Here is a 19,943-nt window from a genome sequence, read left to right as displayed (position 1 = left end):
TGTGGGACCGCAATTTCCCGTTCATGAGGCTTTGCTACCACCTCCTGGCGCTCGGTATTACAACACACAAAGGGAGAGTGCATCACAAATTAACTGTTTTCAGGTCCTCTGGAACCAGAAACCTTTGTGTATTGAAGGCTGACCTTATCCACGTTTAGAGCAGGGGTTCAAACTTTCTGAATAATGGCAAAATGTGGATGAAGCACCTTTTTTTAAGGGATGCCAGGAGGAAGGAGGGTAGCAGAACTGCATCAGCTGTTCTCAATTACAGCTTAGGAAGGAGCAGGGCTCTGGTTGCTGTGTTTGTTCACCTCCCTGGAGGAAGAAACATAGTTCTGGTTGGAAAGTTTTGACTGGCTTTGGCTGTTCTTAAATTTACTTAAACTTTGGCCATAAAAAGTTGCCCTTTGGGGGAATATATTTGTTTAGAATGACACTGAAGGAAGGTTTATTTTTTAGAAATGTGAAAACAAAATAATCAAGTGCCCGTGGAAGGTGGTTTTACTTTGATTTAGTGTAGCTTGGCCACAAAATCAGGCCTTTGTTAAGTGCTGAATGTTAAGCTACTAGTTTGTAGTCACCGGTTTTCTGCAATTCCCAAACATTTTTCTTTTGCCCTTGTACAGCAGCTTCAAACAAGGATGAACTCAGGGGAATGTTTTAAAGATACAGAGATCCTCTGACAGCACAGCATGTTGTGGGGACAAAGGGATGAATGAGAATGGGACTGGAGAAACACTGAGAAGGCTGGGGCCAAGCAGCAAGCCCTAATTTGAATCCATCTGATTTACTTTACTGAGGAATAAAAGTGTTTGAATCCATGTACCACCTTACTGTGAATAGACTTTTAGTTATCAGATGGTGTTTGTTCCTCCAGTTATTGGTTTGCATTGTAATATTCGCTAGCGGAGGTAAGCAGTACAGCAAGCTAATGGAGGCTGTTAGAAGGGACCTTTAACAGTGACACCTTTGGACACTCACTGATCGGAATGAGTCAGGTGAAAACTAACCCACTGTGCACTAAACCTTGCAACCACCGCCACTGCAATAATCTTTATCCTGCATATCATACCCTGAAGAATATACCTTTCCATTGCCAATCACCATGTGGCAGCACTCTACCTGGGGAAACAATCCCAGTCTTCTCAGGGTGCCAAGGCTCTACTCTGCTATGCTGAATTACAAGGGGATTCAGCTGTTCTATCCAGGAATCACCAAGATCTCAAAAGAAAAGGAGGTGGTGACTTCTGGGATTTCAGATTTAAAGTTTGAGTGGAGATAGTGCAATAACCTAGTTTCCCATCGTTTTTCTGTAAGGAGCCAGCTCATCTAAGATACCCCTCCAGAGAAGCACCCTGAACCTGCACAGTGCTCTGTCCTCTCCCCAGCTCCCTACAACAAGGAGAAAGGGGCAAGCAGAAGCCATCATGCTGCATCAGTAATACAGAAATGCAGAGTCAGATAACTCATCATAACCTTAACTCTGCTGTCTTTCCTGAACAGTCTTTCAAACGATTCACACCACCACCATCTTCTAGTGAAGGTTTTATGTTCGGGGGTCACCTCTTCCCAAACACGCCATGGTATTCCCCACAATCACTGGTACAGTATGGAGTCCATGAAAGACTTAGTAGTGCCTAAACAGAAATGCAGGTTTAGAATTGGGCTGGATGCAGAGAACATGGCAGGCTGGGGCAGGGGAAGGAAAGATGCTGTTCTGCCCCCAGCTCCTGGTGTCACTGGCTGGGGGCAATGTGAAGGTTGCATGCTGGATCGCACAGCAGGTGGATCTTAGGACTGTGTGACTTGTCTTCGAAGAAGAGGTAGGTTTAATGAGCATCTCACCAGAGCCTGGAGTATCACTGGGCAGCTTGTTGTTCTTCCAGACAAAATCCGGACTGGTAGTCATTGCACGAGTCTCATTCTTTTGAGTGTTGAAATACAGAAGAGTTCTGAACTATGGGTGTAGGAGGGAAGAAATGCAGTCAGCAGCTGTGCTCTCCCTCTTTTGTCCCTTGCTTCAAACTACCCTTAATAAATGTATTGCCCAACTCAAAGTACTTCTTGGTCTTTCTGCTACAGTGGTGCATATCTCAGCATAGCCATATGCTTGGCTGCCATATTCTTCCTCATTCTTCCCCTCTCTCTGAAAAGAAATGTTTCAGTCCCACAAAATACCAGCTGCACTTCACTTACTTACTGAATCACCAGATGACATCAATCCTGTCAGTCTCCAGCACACCTTTCATGACCCCCTCTTGGCATGCATGGCATGCCTTGGCACGCCACCACTTCTGGTGTAGTTATTTTCATCATTCTTATGCAATAGTACAGGGCATTTTGTTTCTCCTTTCATATATAAGGCTGAACAGTTGCTCCCTGGATATACGTACATGATTTGCAGTCTGTGATGTGTACAGCAGAGTCAAATTGGTATCAATGTCCCCAAATTCATCTAGAGTCACAGGACCCAGTACACCTGTAGACACAAGGAATTAGTCAGAGGGCTTGTGTTCTCGGAAACACAAATATGTGGCAGGAAGGATGGGATAAATTAAAGGATTTCTGATGCTTGGGATGTTTTTCTTCTTCATGTACATGCTAGAATACCTATCAGCTTAGTGTGGCACTACTTCTCCCTTAATAGCATGCTACATTTTCTCTGCAAAACCCAATAAAAGGTGTTGAACTGACTGCACTGAAGAGGAAAGTCTCCCTCTAGCTATAGAAAAATATATTTGTCAGGTTTCTTCAGCATACCAAGAATGTCAGAGAAACCTCCCTTGAAGGGACAATTTTAGAAGTGAGAAGGGAAATTGCCTGTTTCCACCTGCAGTTTGAATCTATCAGCAAGAAAGGAAATATAGGGATACTTTTATTGCCCTTACTCTTTTGAGAGCTACCTGCTTGGCTCTAATTATATTATTTTAACCAGGTTCTTTTTCCCTTTAAGCTCCTGCCTCTGTATGTCGACAAACATGCAGATTGAGAAGTTGCCTATGTAGCACATTCCAAGGATTTTAAGGTGGAACTTCCTAAGTCCCTCAGCGTGGCTTGACTTTGCTCTCATTAAGTTAGTCATTTCAACAAGAGCACAAGCTTAGCCAATACCCACCACTCCTGAAAGTCTCACCTCCGTTTTTTCCGGAGAGTCTTTTTGATCAGCTTCAGATTGCTCTTCTGCTGCTGTTGCTGATGACTAATTTTATTTTTCCTAAAGTTCGGCATCATCATTATTTTAGGTTGGGCATTAACCTTCTTCCTTTTCACCTCAAAAACTGATGCTAAGTCTACCTTCTTAATATCAAAGTAATTATGGTATGAACTCCCTACTCTACCAGCCTCCAGCACAAGAAAGAATGAAGGTGGTTCAACACCTGTCACTTTCAGGACTTTTTTTTTAAAACTAAGCCTATCACTAATGTGAGTGCAAGATTTGTTTCGAATAAGTAAAAAAGTTTGTGCAACTTACCTTTCAAATTTAGAGTGAAACTGAAGAGATGAGTTTACTGTAAACTATATTTTCCTAGGTTTGGAATACCATGGTTAAAGCAAAGCTAAGCCCAAAACCTGTTATGCCATATTAGGAAAACCCAGGAAACTTCTACACATGTGTTTGCTGAAAGCAGATGGGACATAAACACAAAGCTTTGAGTCGTCATTTTGGTACAGATTTCTGATGTGAAGTGACAGCTGGGACTTTGCTCCCAGAGAGGTAATGTTGTCACTTCTTGTGTAAGTCTTGCCTTTGTCTTCTCCTAATGATTGAATTCTGTGATTTTAAGCCCATGGCCTACAAAAGCCCACTGATGCTAGACAACCTGTGAGAAGAACAAGAAAGTTGACTAAGAAGAGCCAACCCATTGCCAGCTGGCTTACACTCACCCTGCAGGCACCCAGGCCTACGATGGCTTTGTAAACTGGAAAAAGGTTGAAACTACTTCATTAAAGCTTAGCTAAGTGGACTTCAGAGTCATTTTTGAACATCAATCATATTTTATACATACTGGCCTCAAGTAAAGACTGGACCTTTGGGGGAAAGCTTAGAAACGCCACTGTCACAAATTAACAACCTGAATGCCAGGTTGCCTCTGGAGGAAGCATGGACTCTGAAACCCACATGTATTCTTCACTCTTCCAGCCCCTTTCTCATTCTCCAAATCATCTCCCTATAAAGAGCTCAGCTCTTTGTCAAAAGAATGACACCAGCTTCAGACCCTCATCCCTGTCCTCCATCTCTGCTGGCTGGGAAGCTCTGTCTCTCCTTCTTCCCACACCCCTCCTTAGGTAGCAATATTCTTTAAATGTGCTTTGTACTTCAAAGCAGCAGGAAAGACACAACAGCCCAGAACGGAGCCTGGTCCTCAAACAGTCTTGCTAACTGCAATGTTTCAAATGATCGTCATTTTGACTTTCTACCTCTTCTGTGTTGCATGCACTGAGGTGATTCTGCATGACTGCTATGTAGTGCCTCTGCTAATACTGAACATAACATCCTTGGAAAAAATGGTAGAAAAAGAAAAAAGAGTGGGAATAAAACTTATTGAAGGGCTTGGACTTGTTTAGTGTAGAAGTTGCTTCTTTTAAGAGTGCTTAAAACCAAATCTCTTTCCCTTATCAATTTAGTGAACCCTGCACAGGACTGTACTTTTTTTACCTTCAAAAGTGGTATTTCGGAATTCATTGATGAAACTGAGAGGTGACACTGGTATCTGGGAGAAGATAAATTTCTTCAGAATATGTCCAAACAGCAAGACAGCATTAAAATAGCCAACAAAAAAGTCATCTTCCATCTAGAACAGAAGAAAAAGGAAAATGGCAATTTGAGAGTTCATGTTTCTGCCTTAAAGCTACAGTATCTTTGGTGGTTTCCATCTGGCAAAAACTCCAGCATGGAAGACCAGAATCTGCTGAACACTGAGTGAGTAGATGGGCAATGCCACATCAGTGTTCTCCCTTGGAAAAGTAAAGGTAAACAAAATATATTTTTGGTGTATGAAGACAGGGATGTGGTGAAAACTTGTAAGAGGCCAATGTAAAGTTCTAGCATGCTGATCCTGGCGCATAGGATTCAAGAAATGCTACATTGTAGGTTCTGGGCAGGTCTGCTCAGTGCGACCCAAAGCCCCTGGCTTTGGATTAGACTTTCCGTGCAGATAAGCTGGTGTGATGCTAGCAAGTCTGGGCTTCCAGATGGCCACAGCTCAGGGGCAAGGAGCTGTGCCAGAATTTCCAGCAGCCTGCTATAGAGCTGGCACCCAAAAAGCCTTGAGCCTAGGCTGGGGGACCTGGAAGCCCTGTAAATCCAGCCAGAAGCTTCAGGCTGCCTGCTGGAGAGCTGGAGCTCAAAGCCACAAATCCTGGGAGGAAGTCTACATGTTTAGCCTGATTCCTGGGCAGACGGCAGGAATATCAGTTTCACTAAGCAGATGCAGGGTTTGCATGGTTTCTGCTTTTCAGGAAATTAAAAAAATATGTATTTCCTACAGAAAAAAAAAAAGTTCCTGTTTTTGAAGTTTAACTGGAAAGCCCCTGGACAGAAACAGCAATGGTTGCCACCACTTACATATATCTGCACACAAAAATCAGTCAACAATTGTTAGTTCTGAATTTTCCATGCACATGTCTCAATTACACCTATAGATCGTCCTTCAGTGATGCCTTGCAGCTACATGTAAGATTGTCAGTCACTCAGACGTGGAGTCAGAAGGCCATGTATCTATAACTCTCCCTCACGCCCCGTGAACATCATACTTGCAGACCAAATTAAAAGCTTGAGCTGAACTTCACAAAGCAGGAATATAACAGCCTGCATATTTGCCTTATGACACAATATTTTTACATCATTACAACAGGATAAAATGTCATCCCATGATAACGTAAGAAAATATCAGCATAGAAGCATGATGGGGGATGATTACAGCTGCATTTTTAGTTTTCATTTCCTAGTGCATGAACATGAATTAACTGAATGCAATAATCAGATATAAAACACTGTGGTTACCAGGATGGCATCCTCAGTCTTCGTGGTATTCAAGCTGTAATTATCTGGTGGCAGAGTCAGGACAAGTACATTCTGCATGTAATGGGCTGAGCTGTTGTTCCTAAAGTACGTGTTACTGCAAAGCAAAGCACAAGAACCCCATGAACAATCAGCAACAGGGGCAGTGGTAACCATGACTGAATCACTCTCCTCTCCGCAGCAGCACTGTTATGTAACAGGTTAAAACAGTAGTTCTAAAAATAAAATTTCATCATGGACAAAACTCTTTATGTTGTTCATTCCCTGATGCCAGCTTCTGTGCTTAGCTACATTAAAAGGTAATATCAAAGAGATACGGCAATCTGAAACTCAAAGTTTGCAGTAAATTATTGCTATTATTGTAACTGTTTGGTTTCTGTCCTGTTTGTTTCCTCTTCTTTCAAGCAGGAGTTTATATTTATTAAAACTGAGTCTCTTGGAATCCACAGTAGTGCACAGAATCTGTAGTTTCTTCATGTTATTGTGCATGTTTCTGCACTCTTTGGCATGTTCCTCTAGTTTTGCTAGAATTGCTAGAATTGATCACAGCAGGATTTGCACTAAAAGCATTTAACAGGAGGGCATGAAACAATCGGAGAGGTGCAGAGAGCAGCTTATTGATTTATTTCTGTAATTCAGTGAGCTAGGAAAATCACAGGAAACTATGTGAACTTGAAAACTATGCTAAAACAAGCAGAAAAGGTTGTAGCTTTCAGGTGTCTTAGGTTTCATCACCCTGACAGGCCATCTGGAAGTGCTTCGCAGACTGGCAACCACTGCATTCACACATTACAGAGGAATTTAGTAATAGATATTAGTGTCAAGTGGCAGCATCTGCCATTGCTATAGCTACACTGATAAAAAAAAATAATTGTATGAGCCTTCTCTCATTATTCGTGTTGGATCATCCTTTTATTTTTTCAGTCAGTACTGTATTAAGCATTTTTAGAGACCACAGGGTCTGCTCCATGGCCATCAGATGGGATCCTGACACCAGAGCCCTGTGCCTGCCTTTCCCTGAACCTTCTGATTTTTACATTGCACTTTTCACCCTGAAGAACTTCAAAGTGCTTTTCATTTAGGCTTGGACTGAACTAGCCAGGTGAAAAAGAAACTTCATTAGACTCCACCAGGCTGGATAATCTACAGCATCCCACCTCCCCTGAGGGAGGCTTAAACACTGTGTTTGTGTCCTGGCTGCAAGAGGGCTCAGAGCTGAAGAAAATTTAATCAGTCACTTTGTCTGAGGGACTTGACTCCTGGAGAAGCATGGGAAATTGCCTACTGTCTTCTCCTACAACTTGAGTTTGGATCAAACACATGTGTCTGTATTTTGTTTCTGTTTTAAGAAGAACATGATTTGAGATATTCAGCAAAATCAGGGGTATGTAGCAAATATAAGGAGGGCAGCAGATAAAATGGGCTGAGGCAGCTGGGTATATCAGAAAGATGCATATCACAGCAGAGAAACCCCTAATGGGCCTCACCTATTGTGAGGCGACAATTATACACGCAACACCAGTAAGTAAAAGCACTCATGTACATAATTCCCATTGTGCATTTGCAAAGAAACAGGAATTGTGGCCAGTTGCCTCAGGAAAAGCAACTGGGAATTCCTAGTGCCTGGATAAAATGGTGGAAAGTCTAAAGCTCTTAGAGGCACTTCTGAAAAATATATATGGTGAACTTGAAACAGTACAGGACAGAGAAGATCCTGTTAGAACTTGAACCACAGGCTCCAGTTTGGACCCAAAGGTTAAATGACCGAAGTCATTAATCCAAAGTGCCTCAGCCGGGCCCTGGCAAGGTCAGCTTTAGATGTGAGGGCTGGGAACTCCCACAGGCCCTGGAAGTTCATGGATTCTTTTGCTACATCAACAGTGAAATAAGTAAGATCGAGACATGGGCACATACATTTGTCCCGTGATCATCCATACCATTAAGCTGCCAGCACAGTCCTGGGAATGGTTTTGGTCTTGGCCAACTAGCTTTCTCCCAGACTGTGACTTGCTACGGTGACTGGAGCAATACCCAAAAAGAAGTTTGGGCATCTACGCTTAGCCATATGGATGTGAGCTGTGCTGTGTCACTTAGGCTTAGGGCCAGAGATCAGCCCTCGGTCCTCATATACAGACAAAGCTTTTCAGGCTACCATGGATAAGGCCAGTTTATATCAGGTCTCATCTATAAAGATTTTGTAATTAGTAATATAAAGATGAAATTGAACAACAGAAAATTTAGGTTTTATACTAAGAAACATCTCTGAAAAGTTGGATTTATGTAGTTATAAAGATGTTGAAGAGACGGTTATAAAGTAGAAGAGTTATAAAGTGGAAGATATAGTTGCACCACTCGTAAATCATTTAAAAATTGAATAAACGGAGCCTAGAAAAATATACTGAAAGCCACATTTACATAATTGTCTCGTTGGACAGTGTATATGAAAAATGTACAATATCTCATATGAACAGCTCATGACCATTCTGACTTTGGACTCTGTGGTTCTTGCATGGCTTCCTGTACTGGGTAGTCCACAGGATGACGTTAACCCTACCTGCTCTGTCACTGCCTTAGAAAAATATTACATGAACTAAAGAGGATGTTGTAGAGGATGTGCCATGAATTAAATACTAAGTAGCTTAGATAAATGGAAAGACATGAGGAAAGACAGCAATGGGAAACATTTTGTGAGAGAGCATTTCTTCAACAAAACAGTTCCACTCAGACTATTTGTGTTACCTCTATCCTTCAGCAAACTGCAGAGAAAAGAGAAAAAGCAAAGGCGATACTTTACTTGAAGAGATCTATCAGGATGATAACAATGTCCTTATCCACTTCCCCCGTCCCTAGGTCTGTGCTGACGTCAGCTGGAGAACCACACATGATGATCACTACAGATTGGGCAAAAATGGAGAGACATTGGTGAAAGGTACAGACAAGAAGAGGACATTTGCCTGCTCCCCCATGCTTAAGCAGCAGGCAGTAGAGCAATGCTGGGCTAAGGCACATTACCTGCACTGTGCTGGGACACAGGCACGGAACTACAGCCTCTCTGCAGCAAGACTGCGACATTTGAGGGAAAGTGGTAAAAGGTGCCTCAAAGCCTGCACCATTTTCTGTCTGGTTGCATCACAGCACTACCATTATCTCACTCAAATAAGCATTGGCAGTTCTGATGCAATATGGACTACTGAATATGAACATTTCTAAGCTAAATGGCATTCAGGTAATAGTTTCATTGGCTTACTTATTACTCTCGCACTCACTTGGCCTGCTGATGCCAGGTGCTTAGTCTTAGGGGAAGACGAGGTATTTCCTCATCCATTTTTCTAGTTTAGATGCATTGCTTCCAGAAGAAGTGCTCCTTGATGGCACAGATGAGGCCCATATATGTACCAGGGCTGCAAACACAGGAATGGTAGAGAGCTAAGCATTCTTGTAGTGTCTAAGGCCCTTCTTAGGAGGAGTTGTGGTTCCCGGATTTCTGAATCTGTCACAAAACAGAGCTTGTGCCTAGATGGGACAATTCACCCCAAAAGCTCTCTGGAACCAGGATGTTCCCCCATATTTTATGGGGATGGAGAGAGGAATCTAGGAACTTCGTGCCATTTTATGTTTGAATCCATGTGAAATGATGTATCTGTGTTTATCCACCATTTTTGTGGAAAGACTATTCCTAAAATGTAACTGAGGGGTGTGTCTGATTTCCTGGGAAAAGCAACTTACCTGCAGGGGAGAGTGTGCCCTCAGCCACCCCTTACCATTGCTTTTCCGGTTTGGATCTTGCACAGTTTTTTTAAGCTGCTCCGGAGTCCTTAAAATCTCCTTCAACTTCAGGTTTTCAGAGAATTGTGTGATTCCAGCATCTAGCGCATTCATGTACCTGGCACAAGGGAGCACAGATATTGTCAGAAAATTGCTAGCTCCTCGCATTCTCCTAAATAAGCCAAAATGTGAGACAGGCTGTTTACAGCACACAAGAGTGTTTGTAAGGTGGTACGGAACATTTTTTTCTGCAGCAATAGAGGAGAGAAAATCAATACAGGGCATGAAAGACTTAGAAGTGTTTGGAAAGTCACCCAGAGGTATTTGAGCCTGGTTGTACAAAGGATGGGTTTGGGGAATACAATGATGTAATAAGACATTAACAATTAAGAAAAGAAATCAGGGATATAGGGAAATTACAGTAAGTGAGACTAACTGGGAGGCAATGCCAGGAAGTGCTGCTGTTTTAGGACATCAGTGGTAATCTTAGAAGACACCTGTGAAGGTTCAAAGGAGTTAATGGGAGCTGAGATAAAAAACATGTACCCTGACTGTGAGAGAAATGAAGGAAGGAAAATAGCAACAAAAAAACCTTATACTGACTCAGTTAAAACTTGAAGGGGAAAACTTAGGACAGCAAAAAAAAAACCAAGTGAGTAAAAGCTAGCTTAAAGATTAAGCAAAACCAGCCAACTCCTAAATCCTAATCTTGCCTCAACATGTTGTGTCTGAGAAGAGGCAATCTGTCTGAAATAAAGTTAATTCAGAGGGAAAACCAAAAGACATCTCTTTGTTTTCACCCTGCTTAACTTTTGATCTAGCAACACTGAGATCCCAGCCCTATAAACTACTAAATATCTTTTCCTTCCCTTTTATTTTTTTCAGGAACAGAATCATTAACCATTGATTTACAGGAACATATGCATAGTTAAGACATAACCTGATTTTGCTGTCACTGTGGGTATTCACTTATTTTTATACATATATGGGGAAAACAGTTAGCCCATGCAGTATAACTTGTGCTTTAGCAAAAATGGATTTTTTTAAATTAGGCAGTTGAAAAACCTTCAAGCTAACAGTTTCTATTAAAGCAGCACGAGATGCATTTTTACAACTAATTAAGATGAAAAATAGGCAGAGATACAAAATTAATTTTAAATTTTTTTGTTAATTCAACAATAAAGAAAAGGCACTTGAACAATTCTGAAGTCATAAAGAAGGTCCTGAACAGACATATTAATAAAGACAAGGTAAGAAACACTTGGGAAATAACTTAACATGCATTGACTTCCCTGAAAGGTATGAAACCTGCAGGATTAAAGGGATTTAGCTAAAGTGTGTGTAGTGTATTGGCAATTATAGCTGCAAAAGTGGAGAAATAGGGGTTGTCATAAGAGATAAGTGAAGTGCGCTGATGTTTCAAAGCATCAAAGACAGGTGAGCATAGCAATTACATCATGTGATCAAGTTGCTATCTATACTAAATAAGAATGAGGAAACAATAAAAGTCCCTAAATATCTACAAAACAGTGAACTGGAGATCAGTTTTTAGGCCCCTTAATTCAGAAAAAAAAAAAATTCTGTATACAAAATATTCTCTAAGTACATGCTTATGTCCCTCTGAAGCCAATAGAGTCATAAATTTTGCTTAAAATTCTGCAAGTTCCTCAGGTTGTGAATTGGAAAGATAAATAATAGTTATTTCCATGAATTCTTAGCTGCATTCATGCTACATTTATAAAATTAGTAGCAGAAACGAGATTTTTTTTTTTTAATTTATCAGCATTTTATGTCCCAAAATCGGAAAAAAAATTCAAAGGAGCATAGAAACACTCACACGAGCTGAAAATTAAAGAAGAGTCAATAATAGAAGAATAATGATAGATTTCAGTATATTAAAGATTCTATTTGACTAAAAATAGCCTTTGATTTTAGGCAAGGAGGAAACCCAGCATTCTTGAGAATCGAGCACAGGCTGATGTTTCAGGTCACAAAGTGAAAACTGTCTCCTTTGCTCCAAACCAGTGAGAGCATAGCTTAAACTCTGCAACCATTGGGGGTCATTTTGTTCAAAGAAAGATAGAGTTTGAACTTTGGAAATGTTTTGGAGTAACAAGCGTGCCCACAGATTGAAGCCATTAATGTGGAGAAACATTACAAGAGCTTGATAAGACCCCTGACCTAAAAAGGCATCTGTGGAGACCCCGATGGAGAAGCCTCTTATGTCACACTATTTACATTAAGGATGCAGTAAACAGGTATTTCCAGCAGGGACAACATGTGGGCTATGCTGTCCACAGGAAAAACCAAGGCTTGAGAATACTTAAAAGTAGACTGAGTGAAACATTCAGATATGTAGTACAGCTAAAGGGTATAATTCATCTTTTCCTTCTCTCATTCCTTGGTAGCCATGAGGCACCTCCCAAAATGTAGGACTCGAAGGACAGCTCGTAAGCAACATGTCTGAGGATGGAGATGGAGTTTATCAACCGCCAGGTCAGAGGTGGATGCAGATCTTACCAGAGGCATGCCTCCGAGTTTTCATTCCTCTTGTAAATGTAGGCAGATTCCCAAGTTGTGGTTTTGAATGGCAGCTGAGATTCTTTCCAAAAATAATAGAAGAATTCATTCACTTTCCTGGCTGGGGTCAAAAGGCGGGTTAGGTTTACTTTGTAGTCACAGGACAGTCCAAAACTTCCTACAGAGATCAGAGGCAGGCTCAGTATTGTTTCAACTCTGAAGGGAGAGACAAGAGGACAAGTCTGAACGGATTGCTGTCGCACCAAGGCAGCTACCACATGATTTCCATCCTCAGCTCCCTCTCCTCTTGTGCCCTGCCTTAGTTTAACAGCAATTTGAACCTGAAACGGAAGGCTCATTCAGAACACAAGCAGATTTCGAGTCAGTATTGGCACTGAAAAGCCCAGCTGAACTGGTGCAGGCAGCTTCTCTCACTGCCCCCAGTTCCCTGGCCCCTTTCAGGTACCAAGCACCATGTCAGCCCAAGGGCTGTGGCAGGAGTCCAAAGGCTTAAGGACCCATCCGATTCTGCTCCCTAGCTGCCATTAACATGGGATAGATTTGACCTCTTTATTGGGGTGATGCTGGAGGGTAACAGCTTTTTGCCACCAAGAAAGCTTTACTCCTACGACTCAAAGGAAAGTCTTTTCGTTACACTATGGCACATTTTAGGAGCTGTAAACCAGCAGCATTCAGGAAGAAAAATCTACAGCAACCCTCTGCTGGCAGGGAATTTGTAAAACAAAGATATTTTTTATCCACAGAGACAATAAGTTTTTAAGGATAGAAGTATTTTCCTATGCTGCAATCTTATCAGACTAGACTCAAAATATTTTAGTTCTTGTATGGTAAGTGTTTTCTTATGACAGGGAGTTTTGCCTGCAAAAAACATGATCATTAGAGTTGTTAGCGTTATTGTGACAAAACTTTATTTTCCAGGTAAAGCCCACTTACCAAATTACAAGGTTATACTTGTTGCAACAGAAACGGACACAGATGATGTAATAAGTAATGCCAGGGAGAGTATTTCACTAATGAAACGGACATTTTTCTGACTGACTTAGAATAGACTAATAATAGGAAGGGACCTACAGCAATCTTCTGGTCCAACTGCCTGACCAATCCGGGGCTGACCAAAAGCTAAAGCTCGTTATTAAGGGCATTGTCCACATGCCTTTTAAACACTGACAGGCTTGGGGCATTGACCACCTCTCTAGAAAGCCTGTTCCAGTGTTTGACCACCCTCTTGTAAAAAAATGCTTCCTAACATCCAGTCTAAACCTCCCCTGGTGCAGCTTTGAACCATTTCCACGCCTCCTACCACTGGGAACCAGGGAGAAGCACTCAGCACCTCCCTCCCCACGTCCCCTCCTCAGGAAGCTGCAGAGAGCGATGCGGTCGCCCCTCAGCCTCCTTCTCTCCAAACTAGACAAACCCAGAGTCCTTGGCCGCTCCTCACAGGACATGCCTTCCAGCCCTGCCACCAGCTTTGTTACCCTCCTCTGGACACATTCAAGGACCTTCACATTCTTCTGAAACGGTGGGGCCCAGAACTGCACACGATACTCAAGGTGAGGCCGCACCAACGCTGAATACAGCGGGATAATCCCCTCTTGACCAGCTGGTTATGCTGTGTTTGATGCCTTCCAGGACGGAGTTTGCCCTCCTGGCTGCCAGGCCACACTGCCAGCTCCTATGGAGCCTGCTGCCAACCAGCACCCCCAGACCCCTTTCTGCAGGGCTGCTCGCCAGCCACTCCTCTCCCAGTTTATAGTTGTGCCCGGCGTTACTCCGTCCTAGGTGCAGAATCCGGCATTTGGACTTGTTAAATTTCATCCTATTAATCATTGCCCAATGATTTCCTGAATTAGAAATGTTGAAGAATTTGGAGGAAGACAGGCAGGCTAATCACAAACCACACTTCTTACTTCCACGCTTCTGTCACAACATCCCAGCAGCCGCTGTGCTTACAGAGATCTTGCGGTTAACACTCAGTGTTGCTTAATGTCCCTTTGACAAGCCAAAGATGAAACTCGGCGAGCGGCAGCCGAGCGCAGGCAGCAGCCGGGCCAGGCCGCCGCAGGCCCTGGGCACTCCCGCCCTGCTGCCCATGGAGCGGCCTTCCCACATTTAAAGTGCTGTGAAGTGAGGCACTTGTTCTGATTTGCAAAGCTATCGCACCACGGGCAAAAGCCAGCTGCCTGTTTGTTAGCGTTCTTCATTGCTTTGCATAAACCTCCGCTATGCATAGGTTTTACTGGTTTAACTGTGTCAGAGTCTGAGGACAAGACTTTGGCATCATTCTGGGCAGCTCCATATCCAGCAGATAGAAAAGCAAACACAAAGTTAGGAGGCACTATGGATAAAATGGGGCATATTGCGTAATATTTCACCATGGTTCTATACATGTGTAAGAATTATTCTTTTAATTCTTCTATAAATCAATCAATCACGTGTGTTCACTGGTAACATTGCATTCACTTCTGGTCATGCCACTCAAAGAAAAGTAGAGAGCTAAAAGCAGATAAAGCTTGAGGTAAAAGTGTCTCAATCTTCCCAGTATCTCTTAGTGAAACCAAAAGGCTACCAAAGTTTAAAAGGGGAAGTGATTCATATGGGTAACAAATATGGATTTGTATGTCACAATTGATGGGGTGGTTGATTGATTTATGCTAGAAGTCTGCAGATTCAGCTTACAGTTTTCCTAGTATCTGAGAATGAAAATAATAATGTATAATATAATACAGAATAGAATTATACAGGTTCATGTATAATACGATAGTAGAAGAGATTCATTCTTCAGGAATGTTTCCTCAGGCAGAAGAGTTAGGATGAAACCAGCTGCTCCCCATCTAAACACTCTTTACTGAAGACGGTTGGAGGTGTTGGATCTTCTCTTGACATGTGTAACTCAGGCCCCTCTCAATGACTGAACACCCACCCAGAAGAACCCCTGTTGCTGCAGTACTGTGATGTCTACATTGCTCAAGCTAACATCTCTTTCCTGCTGCAGATACTGAAGAGTTAAGTCTTTTGAGCCCCTAATCAATCAATCAATCAACTTACTGTCAGCAATTAGAAAAGTTTCCCTGCTAGCAATGGGATTTCATCAATGGGCTTTGGAAGGGGATTTTCTTCTCCATACCAAACATAGTGGCTATGCATGAGTCTTACTGCCTTGACTGTAGACCTCGAGGTGTCTGATGTATCCTAAACCCCAATGTCTCTGCTGGCTTGTTGTACACAAAACAACTTTGTTCAGCAATTGATATCTTTAACATCACAATTTGGGGGGGAAGAGGTCGTACTTACGAGACCATTTGGTAGGTGGCATAAGTGCAAGCAGGTCCTATGATGACACAGCCAAGTGTGCCATTATCCTGCAAGAGATCAGAAAGGGTCAGTAGTGGGGACAGTGCAGTGGACTGGCAGAGAGAGGAGGATGGGAGAATGAAGAAAACTTTAGGATTTGAGAAGGCATCACAGAATTTACCCAGCAAAAGAAGAACAGAGTAGCAAAGGGTTACAGAAAGGTTAAAAGAACAAACCTAGAGTGAAGGAGGGAGGAATCACAGAAAGCTGAGAAAAGGCAGAGGACAGAATAGTGGCTGCGAGTATGACCTTCGTTAAGAGACAGACAGCAAGTTAGGATTAAAATGTTGCAATTGTTACAATTGCACATATGAAATTACACCCCCCAGCAGTGCTTGCATTTGCAGAAGAAAGAGGAGTTGGAATTACAAGATACCGTGTATGAGAAAAATTATTAGATATGTGCATATGAAGCTTGTATGAAAAAAAATCCTTCCATGACCACCAAATGGAGGCCTGACCAGTAGCTTTGTGTGTCATGAGGGACTTCTTAACAAAGACTATAGCATGTGCTCATACATTGGTAGCTTTGAGAATTCACATTGGATTAACAAAGCTTCACTCAGTGGTGGCAGTTATTAGACAGAAAATCCACCGAAACACAGCTTCTTGTAAGGCACCAGTTCTAATTGAAGCTTTTCCCCATATTAGGGTGTTCCCATAGTTTCTCCCACGTGACTTCTAGTGAGAAGTGAGCACTTAATCTTTGCCCTCTGGGCATAGTTCCATACATGTTTCTTTGGTATCAGTGCCAACCTAATAATCTCTCTGCCTGCATGTTCCCATCCTGGCACGGCTCCTTTGTGTATTTGTGTAAACTGATGGTGAACCAGATCGGGGTCTGATCCAGTTGGAAATGGACGGTTTTTGCTCTGCTTGGGCTGTTTGAGGGTTTGGATTTGGGGTTTTGGGTGGTTTTTTTGGTTGGTGTTTTTTGTTTTTTTTTTAAATGGATTGCTTTGGCTATGTGGCCACACAAAGAGTGGTGCAGATATAAAAAAGAGGACAACTTAAGCATAGGAAAAGGAGCGTGCAGCGGAAGGCAGCTTTAGCCAGCGCTGCCACTAACTATCTAATGACAGCCTCCAGGAAGCATTCATTGAATCTCTCTCCAGTATTTGCCTGCTTGTCTTCACAAAACGTACAGGAACATCTTCTCTTTGAAAACTTCACTTCCCTGTCAAATTTGTTTGGAACTGAACAACAGGATCAAAAGTTAATAAGGAAAGACAGAGAGATACATGTGCACACACACACAGAAAGAAAAAAAGGCTTGTCTTCTTAGGAAATCAACTTAAAGAAGCCTGCTACTCACATAAATTTCCTTGATAAGCTCCACACCTTCACAGGTGCTGGTACGACAGCCTTGTGAGACATAGAGTGATGAGGTAAAGGTGTGGAAGGTGGCATTGACTGTAACATTCTCCCCTGTAACACAAATGTAAAAGTAAACAGCACCATGAGTTGCAGATAACCACTAATACACTGTATACCTCTTCTTCTGACACAGGTCTGAGCAGTCTTATGCTAGGACGTCTCCCACAAAAAAGCTGCTAGAAAGTCCACCTGCCACCTAACCCCCACTACTTAGCATGAGACTGTAGAATTTGCTCCAGTGTGGACTGCTGACAACTTCTGCTGAGTGTTAGTACTTTCAGTACAAAGTACTTTTAGTGTTGGTCATTATTAGAGCCATTTTTTAAGGCTCTGTAGGAAGTAGCTGAGAGACCACTTTCCAATAAAATTGAACAAAAATCTCTTCAACTAGAGGGCAGAAAGGGAATAGGTATCATTTCTTTGGAACCTCTTTTTCCCATGATATTCTAGAGAGCGACAGTAGATTGGTGATATTGAAAGGAGAGGTATGATACCAGAATAAATAAAAGCATCATCTGCAGTGACATATGGACTGCAGATTCTTTACACTTCAAGTCATAATGTGATCAACCAATGGGGTCAAGAGGAAAATTATTTTCAGAAAGTAGAGGCTAATCCCACCAGGAGAGGAAGCAAGGGCATCCCAGTTACTGCACTGAATGGATCACTGTTGTTGTCTGATCCAGTTCAGCAATTCCCATGTTCCCAATCCCAACTGAACATCTCCAGAAAAGTGTGCAGGAAGAGTCTGCCCAAACACCATGAAAGCAAATATGGTTCTGCCCATCTGTAGAGCACTTCTCTTTTTACAGAGCGAGGTCATTATTTCTGTAAGATCGACATAAGGTGAATGGACAGGGAAGGAGCCTGTCTGGGGAGCAGTCTGTTGAAGGTCAGATGAGTAGAAAGCTGTGACACAAAGTCTGACAAGAAACCACAGCAGGAGAGGGATAACCAACACCCATTGCCTTACCTGTCATCTGGAATTCATTTTGTATCCTTTTCAAGGCTTGCTTCACAGCTAATTTCAAATTATCAGTAGTTGATGGGAAGTCCGAGCAATTCATAAGCATCACATTGATCACATAATTGTTGTTGCTACACTCATTTGAACCAACTTGCTGCAGCAGCTGGAGCGAGAAAAACAAAGGCCAAAGGGCCAGACCCAACATCCGTTGCTTCATTATTGCTCAGTTTAGACCCATTGTGTGTGCTCTTTCTTTTCTTTTTCTCTTCCAAACCCCTTTCTTTCAGATACTTTACGTTGGTTTTGTTCTTGGACAGGATAAAAGAGATCTCCACGCAGTATATTCAAAGACAACCTGTAGGATCCTTCTCTCAGGCACTTCCCTCTCCCCCTCCCTGCCTTCACCGCTGCCCACCCCTCCAGTGTTCTAGGTGGCACTTCTGTTTGTGAAAAACTAGCAACAGCAAAACTCAGGAAAGGAGAGAGGTTAAAGGTTGCTGTGAATGTTTGCTCATGGAAAGGCTGAGGCTATAAAACTGAAGCATTACCTGAACCCTTGCCTGATAAGGGCACTAGCTTCATCACAGGGATGAGCTGAGAGAAGGAAGGGGAGGGGACAAATGGACTGTAAAGATGACTCTTTAAAATGGAAATACAATACAAGGTCTGCTAAAGCCTAGACAAAAACAGATGGTTACTTCATGTTTGCATTGCCCTACATCTCTGGTTACATTGCCACACCATCTGTGCTGGCTGGGCTCATAAATCAAGGGTATATTTTCTTCTATGATAAGTTACCAATTTCATTTCTTTAGCTTTTACCATCAAAGCACTTCTTGTGTTGGCAAAAATGTCTGACTTGCAGTACTCCAGACCAAAGCTTTCATTTTTACTTGCAGAGTAGACTCAGCACAAAGCTTGTCCGCTCGTACTCACCCAGCATTGCACACCAAAGTGCCCCAGGTCTGCCCCAGACACATTGCTCCCAGGCAGCACAGGTCTCCTTGCCCACTTCCACCTTGCCAGATGGCTGCTCAAATGGGCGCCCAACATACTCATGCTTTATGCGATGCAACCTCTTGCATCAGGTAAGGATTAGCAAAGCTCAAGGCGACATCTTAGACCTGTGGGACCAAAGCTGAATTATAAATGGCATCGCTAAAAGGCACACACTAAAGGACACTGTGGCATTGTTCCTGGGTCAGGTTCTTGGGCTTTCCTGAGTATTTTTCTTGAGAATGGTCTCAGGGAAGGTAGGTAGAATGAAGGGAAGACAAAAATCCCACAAGCCTTATGGATAAGTCTGGGCACAAAGGAGAAATGCAAGGTAAAAGCAATCAACAGGCAAATTTAAATAAAGTACTGAGTGTGATTGGTCTGAATTTGGGGTGTTTGTGCACACATACAGCAGCTTCTGTTTTTCTACTGAAACCTGGACTGATGCTGTCAGATAATAAATCAGTTTGCTTTTATTACCTTCCTGAAATAATTCTAAGAAGACAAGGAAAATAATCAGCAACAGTGTAAGTAACCGTGCTTTTGGTATAAAACAGAACTGCAATTGCATGGTTTCTTTCAAAGCCTGTATTTAAAAGGTGTTGAATACACTTCAAATATATTTGCACAGACTTTTTACCTTATCCTATTTTAACACCAAATGATTATTGCTTGAATCTTTCTTATACCAAACAACAGAGGAGACCATGAACCAGCATTTAAGAGCAGACCTAGAACACCTCAGCATATCTAATCTAGCATTTGTAATTAGTAATACAGTAATTCTAAATTAGCAGTCTGTCATGTAAATATCTGGACTAGTACGGCTGGCTAGAGCCACAGACCGAGAATGGAATATTGCTTTTCACGCTGAGATCATCTGCTTGTCGCTGCCCCATTTTCTAGGTATTTACAAAGTCCTTG

The 19,943-nt window shown here is 42.3% G+C and overlaps 1 protein-coding gene across 1 annotated transcript in view; it reads right to left on the bottom strand.

Annotated features, from left to right (window-relative positions):
- GUCY2C (guanylate cyclase 2C) overlaps positions 1-19,500 on the bottom strand; it is a 48,512-nt gene extending 29,012 nt beyond the window's left edge. Inside the window, exons 1-11 of the mRNA XM_052774734.1 lie at positions 18,960-19,500; positions 18,030-18,186; positions 16,995-17,107; positions 15,620-15,687; positions 12,308-12,523; positions 9,784-9,905; positions 8,817-8,913; positions 6,005-6,119; positions 4,658-4,793; positions 2,394-2,479; positions 1,846-1,957 (exon numbers count right to left, since the gene is read on the bottom strand). Coding sequence (XP_052630694.1) covers positions 1,846-1,957; positions 2,394-2,479; positions 4,658-4,793; positions 6,005-6,119; positions 8,817-8,913; positions 9,784-9,905; positions 12,308-12,523; positions 15,620-15,687; positions 16,995-17,107; positions 18,030-18,186; positions 18,960-19,082 — 1,345 coding nt within the window. The 5' untranslated portion in view covers positions 19,083-19,500. The remainder of the gene's footprint in view (positions 1-1,845; positions 1,958-2,393; positions 2,480-4,657; positions 4,794-6,004; positions 6,120-8,816; positions 8,914-9,783; positions 9,906-12,307; positions 12,524-15,619; positions 15,688-16,994; positions 17,108-18,029; positions 18,187-18,959) is intronic.
- Between the last annotated feature and the right edge of the window lie 443 nt (positions 19,501-19,943).

This window comes from Harpia harpyja, chromosome 23 (genome assembly GCF_026419915.1).
Source record: "Harpia harpyja isolate bHarHar1 chromosome 23, bHarHar1 primary haplotype, whole genome shotgun sequence".
NCBI classification, from domain to species: Eukaryota; Metazoa; Chordata; class Aves; order Accipitriformes; family Accipitridae; genus Harpia; species Harpia harpyja.
Note: the sequence above shows the minus strand (reverse complement) of the source record. Positions and strands in the feature narration are given on the sequence as shown.